Below are 10719 nucleotides of genomic sequence, written 5' to 3'. Positions count from 1 at the left end.
TTCCCTCACCATATTTTATATCTCAAACTAAAACCAATAATTTTGCTGATATTTTTCTATTTTTCAAGGGAAATCTACAGAACATGATATAACAATAACTCAATTGAAATCCATACCAAAGAAAAGATTGATTTTTATTTTTATTTTAATTATTCCCCTTTATTCTACGAACAACCAAAAGTCAGATCTGAAACTCAGACATCTTAATCGGGAGTCCGAGAAATCACCAAATAGGCGAAATGGAAAATGAAATCAGGATAAGAAATTTCTATGAGATTATCTAGATTTATTGAACAATCGATGCTCAAAAACAAAGAGTACCTGTAAACTGAGTTTAAGCTCAAGAGATTTGAAGTTTCAGCTAAAGAGAAATACCCAATTATCTTCTTCTTCTTTATCTTTTGGTCGCCTCCATAACAGATCAGGAGAGGAGAGAGAGATAGAGAGAGAAACAAACTCAGGAGTTGAGAAATTTAGATTTCAGACAAAGTGAAACCCTTTCCTTATTTGTTTTTCATTTCAAGTGAAAATTTCGAAATTTCAATAAGCCGCGAAAATTTTCATTTGGCAGGATCTCAAAATATATTGAAAATTGAAAAAAATTGGTAAACTCCCCCCACATTATTTCAAAATATATTTGAGATTCGAAAAGTCAAAGCTCATAAACGCTAAGGATGGTCTATTAAAGACTTCCGGCCCCAGATCTTGGGCTCATCTCAGCAAGCCCGTATTGAAATATCTTCTTTTTAACCCATCATCTGATCAGTGACAGTGAGTATCTACGGTCTACAACTGACGTACGATTTATGAAGATTTTGGCTTTGTTTGTTACAGTATATCTTAGCTTCTGTCAACTCCGATTGACAAGGAAGATGAAAAAAATCATTTATCATGATTATGATCCCATACCCAGTACATATATACTGAACTTGATTAACACCCAGAGAATAGAAATCAAATTGATTTTTTTCTCATTTCAGCATTTTGGTTGTTAGATACAGTACTACGCGATTCCTGAGCTTTTTCCTATGACAAAATTGGTGGACATGGAACTATTATACAGTACAATTTATAATAGAGCGAAATGTGTGTCAATTACTCCATGAACTTGTTGGGTCCTCCGGGTAGCCTTGATCATTTACTATTGGTTGCGGTTCTGAGTTTGAGCACGTGAAATTCCAAGATGGTAGAGGCATTCCAAACCTACTTTTCTCGCATTTTCAGGACTTCTTCATGGATAGATTGGAAAAGGACAGTGCTAATATATCTCTCACCGAAACTAGGGAATATAACCTTCAACAATTCAATTCAATCCAACATCATCATCATTAGATACCAGAGATTTTCAAAGAGATCTCAAGCCAGTTAAGGCAGAGAAGAAAATGCAATGCAAGACTGAAAATTTTTTGGACTGAAAACTTTCTTACCGCAATAAGCTTTCCAGCATTTCCGGGTCTTTTTGCAATACTGACAGCTGCAACTGCAGCAGCTCCCGAAGATATACCAACCTAAGTACATATCAAGAAGAAATCTTATTATCAAAAAACAGCAGAAAGAGAAATTCGTTTATATTAAAAAGTCCAATCTAATACAATTGAGTACGTAGTTACTGGCAATATCAAGGAAAAATAATGTTGTCAAACAGAGGAACAATATCTATCTCTGGACTTCGATATAGTTCAAGTAAATAAATTCCCAATCGAGCAAGAAATAATATTTCTCCTGGTCTGGTCAATCGTCACGTCCATTTCAACATTATCAAATACCAGCACGGCTGTGATGTTTAGTTTGGATTTCAGATAAGTACTGCGAATTTTACTGAACGATTTCTGGGTATTTCCCAACATTATGTAGATCTGACTCAACCAGGTAACATTTACTTATTCACTTCTGATTCAGATTGACAAAGAAACAAAACAAGAACACGTGTTTATTTACCAGTAAACCTTCCTCCAATGCCAATCTTCTAGCCATCTCAACTGCCTCATCAATGGTAACCTAAAAGTTTGTGATTGACAAATATGAGAGCGAACACACATGAGTACCGAATCCATTTGCTAAATAAGATTAGAAAGTAGTAATACAAAATTTAATGCCCATATGACTGACAGCGAGTAAAGCAGTAATAGCTCGGAGAAGGAAAAAGAAAAGTATGGCTGTTTTTACCTTTAATACCTCGTCGAGCAGTTTGACGTCCAGGATGCTTGGTATATAACCTATACCAATGTTTTACATATGTTTCAAGTGAAGCTAACATGAAATTTAGGAATTCAACACTAAAGAAACATTTTGAAGCACAAATTTTTACTAAAAAAAGTCCCTTACCAGTGTTTTCTCCAGAGATTATGCTAGTCTCAGCAGGTTCTACTCCGACTACCTAGGCAAATAGAAACATGTGATGATACAAAACTAGTAAGCTAATTCTCAAGATCAAAATATAAGAGCAGTAAAAGAATCAAACTGAAACACAAATCCTGATGGAACTGAGATGACAAAGAGATGAAGTACTAAATGGACTGAGGCGACAAAGAGATGAAGTACTAAAACTGTGTCAATGTTATTTCTACACCCTAATCGAGTATAAGATTCTTGGTATGCAGACTCCTCCAAGTCACTGACACATTAAAGATATCACTAAAAAGTATCGCTAACCCTAGAATTATAATTTGGGTTTATGCCCATGTCTCCATTTTTAATTGAAACAACAAGAAGAGAGTAGTAACAAGTGACACAGGACAATAACGTACTTGTCTTTTTTCCTTGAACAGGTTGTGACCAAAGACTTGCCAAGATATCAAAACTGAATACTACAAAGTTAGTAAAAGCAAGTATTAAGGATTCAAACCTTAATATCTTTGTTCATCATTTTCAAGTAATGCCCTGTGCCTGTAATAGTACCGCCAGTTCCAATTGATGCAACAAATATGTCGACGCTACCCATAGTATCTTCCCATATTTCTGGTCCGGTAGTTTCATAGTGAATCTGCCTTTCACCCAAGTGAGTTCTTAAGGAAACAAAAATATTGTACAGGGAATGATGGAGGACTCGTAACAGATTAGACTGAACAAAGGAGCAACCTTAGTATTAGATGGATTGTCGAACTGTTGAAACATGTAAGCATTTGCTGTCCTCTCAACTATTTCTTCAGCTTTATCAACAGCTCCTTTTATGCCTTTTAAAGGATCAGTGAGAATAATCTCTGCTCCCAATGCACGAAGAAGAATACGCCTCTCCACACTTATGGATGCTGGCATGGTTACAATTAGTTTGTATCCTTTAGTTGCAGCAACCATAGCGATACCAACTCCTGTGTTTCCACTAGTAGGTTCGACTAAAATACTCTGCTCCCAAAAAATAATGATAATTAATTAATTAAACGAAACCCACATGCCGGATACAATGAGTTAACGCACTAAAACCACTACACATTGTTATGGTGAAGAACCTAGCCCACCTTCCCTGGTGAAATGGCTCCACTTTCTTCGGCGTCAGATATCATACTATATCCAATTCTGTTTTGTAAACCATGGGAGAAAAAGCAAAAGAAAAAAACATAACTTGTCAATTCCGTACGCATAAATTCTTGGAAGTTCAAAAAATATTATCAAGGATGGAACAACCACCCCCTGTCTGTTAACATTTTAAAATAACATAATATGTGAACGAAGATTAGGAAAAAAAAGAAGAAATAAAAGCAGCCTTTTTCTATGTTGACCTTTCCTTAAATACAAACTAAAGAAAACGGATCCTAAAATCTAAAACACCCAAGACTCAAAGGTTAAACATACACTTGATGTTCAAGACAAGGATCTTCCTCGACACAGTGCTCTCTTGTCTAATAGAGCTTGAAGCATTCCCAAGGGTCCCGCGTATTCGAGTCCAATTCAAACCCAGCTCCCTGGTCTTATTTTACTCCTTCTAGTCCTTCCTAAGTTCCCTTACTCCTCATGCAAGGGACTCTCACAAACATACAGTTCTACCGTATCATTCAACTCTGTATCCCTTAAAACAGTCAGGATTTTACGATGCTGCTTTCACCAACTTTATTTCGTAAAAAAGGAAACCACTTCATCCAATAGACAGGACCACCGCAAACACAGTCCTACATCTTGTTTCACATTTGGTAACTACTGATATGTATCCCTCTCAAGAAGAAAGAAAAAAGATGGCAGAGCTTTATCCTCATTTCGAGATTGTGACTTAGGAAGAACTCATCACAAGAAGTCCCAACAAATGGAAGCTTACAACCTGCTCATGAGTTGGTAGTTACTGAAATTTCTCTCTTCTTAGGCAAGAACTAAATGACACAAAGAAAGGACTCTTGTTCAAGTTCTCGAATAAGCCTTTTCCCCAATCCCTATGGTTCAAGTGAAGAAGTGGCATCGACATCTGTTTGATGTTGAGGAAAAGCTAAAGCTGAGATTGCAAAGTCAACAAACAAGTTCAAGAAGAGCTTTCGGATTCGAACTTAGCGAACCTGGGAAAAGAAGATCAGTGCTAACGATAAGATTTCTAAGTTGTAACCTGTACAGTTAGGGAGCAGCTGTTCAAAATGGGAGAAGAGGGTGGGTAAGCAGCAAGTAGCTGTACATGAGTGAGGCGACTGCCAGATGAATTGCAGATATTTCGTCTTTGATTTCATAATATTTGAATTGATCAATCTTGACTATCTTGAACATGGCAATGTAGGAACGTGGGAAGCAGTTTCAGTACAAAAAACAAGCGCCACAAAGACTTAATAACTTAAAAGAAGAAAAAAGAAGCTTAGTAGCCAGGAACGTTGAAAGTCCTTATGAATCTCAGTGAGAACCGCGATTTTGCGCTCCTCAGTGAGATTCGTGATGGGAGCTCGCTCCTAACATGAGAGAAACGCGCTCCCATAGAGTAAGGAACGTTTTACTCGTTAAGCATATCTTCATCTATTAAGTGTGCCAACTGTGTATATTCGCATATCTTTTATCTGCATATTTTCACATCTTCGTATCTTATATCTTTATCTAGGATATTCTTATATCTTCGTGTCTATGTGTATGATATTTGCCATCATCTAATGTAACCTATATGTTTATCTAGTTATTACTGTGCTGATGGATGCATTCTCCAGGTCAACTTCCTACACAATCACTCTTAAACCCTCGTGATCAGTAACACTCTTAACTCCCATTCATATCCTTAGTCTAGTAGCTCTATTACATTAATCACAGTTTAATGACCTACAATTTCCAAGGTTTTAGGTTTTTTGTCTTAGTTCTGGAATAAATATTTGGAAAGTTAATAGTCTAAATATACTATCTATAAAGATTAATTTACGCTCCCTACACGCTCCTCAAATCTGATTTTTGAGACAATTTACGATTCTCGAATCCGTCCTCGCTCCCGCTCCTGGCTACTAAGAAAAGAAGCATCAGTAGACGAGCCCTCCTAACCCACTAGGAGAAAGCAAATCATTCCAGCTTAGATGGTTCAATCCATTTCTACTCTTCAGGATTTCTGGATTATCACCTACGGCACTCACAGGATGTGCTCCCATCCGCAAAAAAAAGGCACTACTGATACCACCAGGAAGATGTACCCTAACGGCCCCATCTGCATATTGTGTAGCTCCGCTCCCAATGTTGTCTTTGTTTCATTGGTCGTTGTTCTACCTAGCTTGCAAAGATTGACAAATAGATAGGACAAAGGATCCGTATGGTACTCGACCAACGGGAGAGGGGCTGTGTTTGAAGATCTTGCCTTCTTCCCTTTCTTTATTTTATTTGATTCACTTAAGTTTATAATATTTGCTTGCTATTCCATCCATCCTGAAGGAATTGAACTTAAGCAAAGTCGATACAATAAAGTATCAACTCTCCACAATCTCATAAATTTTGACATTCTTTGCTCTGACTTGAGATTTTGTATAGCAGATGGTTATTCCATGATTCAACTCACTTAACTAGAGTAGAGAAATGGACACTATGGTAATCATAATCATCTGATCCTATGTGGCACAACCCACATAACCACATTATTTCCCAGACAACCAAACGACCAGCAATTAACAAGATGGTTATCCGTTATAATGTGCAGGTGTGCATCAACTACCCAGTTTTTTGAGAAACTAGGGTTGAATAAATGAAAGAGGAAGTGGAAAAAAGACCTACCTATCTTTAACACTTCGGCAAGGTTCCATAGATTCAAGCTTCACAGCTACATTTGCCACACAACCTTCCACTACTTTGTTCAGGTAAACCATTGGCGTACTTCCAATTAACTATTGATGTAAAACAAGGTTTCTGATTGTTAGTAAATTGTAGATAATTAGAAGAAAAAACTAACGAGAGGTGTTGTAGAGAGTAAAACCCTAATTGGGTTAAAATTCACCAAAATATAACACATGAGAAGCAAACCTGGGTAACGTCTTCAGCGATGTTAACGGTTTCGATCTCTTCTATAGTATGAAGGGAAATGGCTTTTGCAGAAACAGCAAAAGAGATGTTGGAACCTCTTCTTCTTCTGGCAGTAATTCCATTAAAGCGCAAATCAGAAGGAACTTTCAAGGACGAGATTAGTGGAAGACATCGAGAAGAAGAATGATTCAGAAAATGATGAGATACTGAAGCTGAAGAACAAGAAGAAGGAACTGCCATTTTTAATTTCCAGACCAGAGGGTTTTGGAAGGGTTTTCCCGTTTTCTATTATCCTCGGCCAGATACCCTTCATTTTACTGCTAAAACTGGCAAGTTGGACCTTTAACAACCTTGGAGTTAGGCACATTAACAAATTCTATCCATTTCTACTGGCAAATTTTCCTTCTCTACTGGATTACTTTCAAGCTTTTACTTTTTAACTTTTCACAACTTTTTTAAGGCTCGACCGAAGAGGTAAATGTTCTCATCTTTCCATCTTGTGCAGCTGCCACACCAGTCTTTGGAAGGAAGAACAGAAGAGCAAATTTTATGGGGACTGCTCTAACGTGTCATCAAACTACCAGAGGATCTCAAACATTAAGCGGTTGTTGCTCGACCCTCTATTCCAAAGTGTCAAGTGATTGGAATGGTGGTGTAATATGACTTGGAAACAATCCCAAGTAGAATTACTAGACTTGCATTTCCAAGATCTTTCATAAAAAAATGAAATGGAACTGTATGAAATGCTCAGTGTTGTACGAGAAAATAGTGCCTGACGGTGGAGAACACTGAAACCTTGTAAATCAGTATCAAGTCTGTATGAAGCATAACAACAAAGAACACTGCCATTTCGACATCACATCCAAGTTGTACTCTGATGCGAGCTTTCAAGTTCACCATATTAGGGTGGTGAGGTTATTTGATTATGTTATTAACTTCAACCACTGGGAATTGCGAGTAACCTTCAAAGACAAAATCATTTAAAGAAAAAGGGTATTTATGGCTGCAAACGTTCCCGAACCTACGAAATAGAAGAATAGCCACACAGACAATCCATCCATTTTAATGCAAAGAGGGCAAATGTTCTTCAGATGCAACTATTTGGACATTTAGACATGGGGTGGTAGTACAGTTTAAGAATGGAGTGAAATGGTCATAAACTTTAGTAAGGAAAAATCATTTATTTTTGTTTAATCCTGAAAACTAGTTCAGATGTTTTACATAACTCGTTCTAGAAATGCAGATAAACCCCCAAAAGAACATAGATCATAAAATAATGTCTCTTCTTAACTTCAGCCACGTAAAGATGGGGAACAAATAGGAGATGTAAGAGAAAACTAAAGATCAGAACTTGGAGAACACTGAGGATCAGAACTGGAATTGCATTTCTGATGTGTACCCAAGACTTTCGAGGTGAGCAGCCATGGCTTTGTTCATTGGTGGTGGGCCACATCTCAAGATCTGCAGCGAAGAGAATGAAAGGTATAAGATGAAAATTTTTGGTTCTCTCTTTCCAGAAAAAAAAAATAAGAAGAAGAGGTAGACAGACTCTTTCGCAAGCATTTGACTAACCAAACTCGATAAACAAAAATTGTGATAAGGTAAGATGAAAAGATGCCCGAACCTGGATATTGGAAGCAGGAGCTGGGCAGTGGGCCTCAATCATTTCCTTGGATACAAATCCAACACCACCGTTCCATTCTTCAGGGGGCTGAAGGAACAAGCAATAAACCAAAATGAGTTGTGTAAGAGCTATGTAAATGAATAAGAACGCAAAATAGACTGATACTATGAGATCCATACATAAGTGTGTGCTTCATTTGCTGTCATAAAGTAGTTCTAAATCTATGAGCAAGGCCTTGGCACTTTTTAAGAGAGATGCGGCAAAGAGAAGATATCATACCTGATTCAGAACATAGTACACCTTGAAGCGATTAGGGTATTTACTAGTAAGGCCTTCCAGTTCTTCCTGCATAAATTAGATGCAGAACACTTCGAATCAGTTACATCATCTAGAGGTACCGGATGAAACTCTGCATGTTCAAGCATCTTCATTTCCCCCTTACCTGACTAACTAATTGTGTAATCAAGACTGATTAAAACTAAGAAGAATCAAGAATGTAAAGAAATTACCTTCAAAAGGATGTCATCAACGGTTACGTTTGCATAAATGAGATGTACATTGGTTTTATCAATTGGGTTTTCCAATATGGCTCGAGCAACCTAAATGGTAAGCAGATATAGAATTAATAGAAAAAAGGTTACCCCAAGATAGAACAGATATCTCAAATAATCAATGAATCCTTTACCTGGAACATTGGGGTAATGCCAGATCCTCCAGCAAGCATCCCAAAAGCTCGAACTTGGCCAGGTTGATACTTGAAACGTCCCTAGAAGCATCAAGAAGCAGCATATCAATCACATGTTCTTTTCCACAACAGGATTTGGTTAAATTTGTGAGACCACATTTCAAACTATACTAACTCTGTTCATCTGAAAGATGTAAAGAAAATGTACCTTGGGTCCCTTAACGGCCATGTAATCACCTACACGCATCTCCCTGAAATGGTGGGACATCCTTCCTTGTGGGTACATCTAGTTTGGTGACCAAATAGTGGATTACAAACAAGTTAAATAGAAAGAAAGACAAAAGTGAATGTTGTCCTGCATATGATCAAGCAGTGTGTTAAAAGAAAACCCCACACCTTTATAACTAGTTCAAAGTGACCAACATCTGTATCCAAGGTAGTTGGAGTGTAAGGTTTGATAACATCTTCGCCGAGGCTATCCTTTCCCCTATAACAAAAAAAAAGTAGAAATATTCAGCATGACTGAACTAGTCTATAGGATTCTCTACTCATGAAATGGTAATTAATGAGAGTAAGACGAACTAATTTGTTATGTATATATGTTACATGTATAGGAACTGTATCCGATTCAAGGCAATCAAGAACTGTACTACAATGTTTAATGCATGAACTGCATCAGTTAGCAATAGCAAAGTCTAAATATACAAATTAGAGAAGCAAATAAATTATACCTGCAACTAATATGTTGTCCAATAGGAAGACCCAACACTGAAGTAGGTGTAGGAAGTGCAAATTTAAACTTAGCAACATTGTGACTAAGTTGAGTACGTTTAACACATTTGAACTCCCTGAAGTTCTCTGGATCTAAGCAAGCTGAGAGTTACCAATTATTACAAAATATTAGCAATCAGGAATATGTTTCTTGAATAGACCGAAACAAAATTCTAGACCAGAAATATGACTGCACATGAAATTGAACAGTAAAAATGAAAATATGCTACTTAAGAAATAAAAATGCTAGATGTAGCTGATGATTTGGTAACAAGTATATCCGCAATCCTTCTCTATCAAATTACCTTTGCAATAACGTGTTTACTGTAAAACTGAAACCCAGATGGAATTTGAGGCAATAATAGAAGATCAATCTCATCTGAAACTAACTTTAGGATACCATATTCAATTAATGATGCATCAAAAACAGAAAAACTTAAAACTAACTGATCACAAACCTTTTGGTTTCTTGGAGGAGAGTATAATGTAAGCGGCTCCAACAGCAACGAGAGCTACAGCTACACCTACTAACTCAATTCCATGTTTCTCAATCAAATCCATCGTAACTACACTCCAAGAGAAAGAACAAAAGCTTCTGCTTGATAGATCAGATTTGTACAATCGATAACTTCAAGGTTCAAGCTAAAGTTAAAAAGCGTTTGAACTCTAGGGTTGATCTTTAAAGAAAATAAATTCTTCTTTTCGAAAGTAGATCTAATTAGAGGGGAGAATGAAGTAAGGTATCTATTCTGGTACCGCGGCTCACCAACCAATCGGTGGGCCACGCATATTTCTGCTTATATACCAATGGCCACTGACCTATGAAAATAAGCGGGGAAAACGTGGGCATGACTGTCAAAAGTTACGGAACTAACTTTCTTGGTGCGGATAGTTGCCTTGTTGGGGTAGATTCAAGCCAGAATATGGTTAGGTATGGCTTATTTCTCTAACTAATGGACTTTTGTAGCCCCAAGGTGTTTGGAGGTTTGCCTGGCACTGTCAGAAACAGTGTGTTTTACTCCGCTCCTTTAGAGCGTCACAGTGGTGCGAGTATAACTAAAGACCAAAGACTAAAAAAAAGATCAAATTTGGGTTTAGTCCGTCGTGTGGCGTAGTGGTTGCAGATTAAATTTGGTCGCGCGTTGATAAAGATTACGTCTGGGATCAGGCGTTGGTAAAGATAACGCCTGACGTGGGGCGTTGGTAAAGATAACGCCTGACGTGGGGCGTTGGTATAGTATACGCTTCA

At 37.4% G+C, this 10719-nt stretch overlaps 2 protein-coding genes across 3 annotated transcripts; both read right to left on the bottom strand.

The window, feature by feature from the left end:
- Positions 1-948: 948 nt before the first annotated feature.
- On the bottom strand, positions 949-6739 carry LOC113310566 (probable S-sulfocysteine synthase, chloroplastic). 2 transcript variants are annotated; one of them, XM_026559287.1, is made up of 10 exons: positions 6391-6734; positions 6145-6254; positions 3456-3513; positions 3079-3342; positions 2846-2983; positions 2326-2377; positions 2167-2216; positions 1939-1998; positions 1428-1508; positions 949-1293 (listed from the first exon to the last, which is right to left on the bottom strand). In XM_026559287.1, exons 1-10 carry the CDS (start codon positions 6628-6630, stop codon positions 1204-1206), a joined length of 1143 nt encoding a protein of 380 aa, XP_026415072.1. In that variant the 5' UTR covers positions 6631-6734; the 3' UTR covers positions 949-1203. The 2 variants fall into 2 exon arrangements, 1 of the variants encoding a protein (XP_026415072.1); XR_003341217.1 differs by lacking the exons at positions 949-1293; positions 1428-1508 and having other exon boundaries at positions 1947-1998; positions 2326-2373; positions 6391-6739.
- Positions 6740-7530: 791 nt separating this feature from the next.
- On the bottom strand, positions 7531-10195 carry LOC113312012 (NADH--cytochrome b5 reductase 1-like). Its single transcript, XM_026560790.1, has 9 exons — positions 9929-10195; positions 9431-9572; positions 9096-9186; positions 8908-8985; positions 8700-8780; positions 8524-8613; positions 8294-8359; positions 8015-8101; positions 7531-7851 (listed from the first exon to the last, which is right to left on the bottom strand). Exons 1-9 carry the CDS (start codon positions 10029-10031, stop codon positions 7759-7761), a joined length of 831 nt encoding a protein of 276 aa, XP_026416575.1. The 5' UTR covers positions 10032-10195; the 3' UTR covers positions 7531-7758.
- Positions 10196-10719: the final 524 nt, after the last annotated feature.

This window comes from Papaver somniferum, chromosome 9 (assembly GCF_003573695.1).
Source record: "Papaver somniferum cultivar HN1 chromosome 9, ASM357369v1, whole genome shotgun sequence".
In the NCBI taxonomy this organism is placed as follows: Eukaryota; Viridiplantae; Streptophyta; class Magnoliopsida; order Ranunculales; family Papaveraceae; genus Papaver; species Papaver somniferum.
The sequence above is the reverse complement of the archived record's forward strand: the minus strand, read 5'-3'. Positions and strand labels throughout refer to the sequence as shown.

Bases quoted from the DNA above. Each gene is read 5' to 3' on its own strand.
- LOC113310566 (XM_026559287.1), bottom strand. From the start codon at position 6,630: ATGGCAGTTCCTTCTTCTTGTTCTTCAGCTTCAGTATCTCATCATTTT. The intron at 2,378-2,845 runs GTTTGAATCCTT...CTATTTGCCTAG, and splicing joins TGATGAACAAAGATATTAAG to GTAGTCGGAGTAGAACCTGC. The intron at 1,999-2,166 runs GTAAAAACAGCC...ACAAACTTTTAG, and splicing joins TGCTCGACGAGGTATTAAAG to GTTACCATTGATGAGGCAGT.
- LOC113312012 (XM_026560790.1), bottom strand. From the start codon at position 10,031: ATGGATTTGATTGAGAAACATGGAATTGAGTTAGTAGGTGTAGCTGTA. The intron at 8,781-8,907 runs GTACATTTTCTT...TGATGCTTCTAG, and splicing joins TGGCCGTTAAGGGACCCAAG to GGACGTTTCAAGTATCAACC. The intron at 7,852-8,014 runs GTTCGGGCATCT...TCTTCGCTGCAG, and splicing joins CTCCTGCTTCCAATATCCAG to ATCTTGAGATGTGGCCCACC.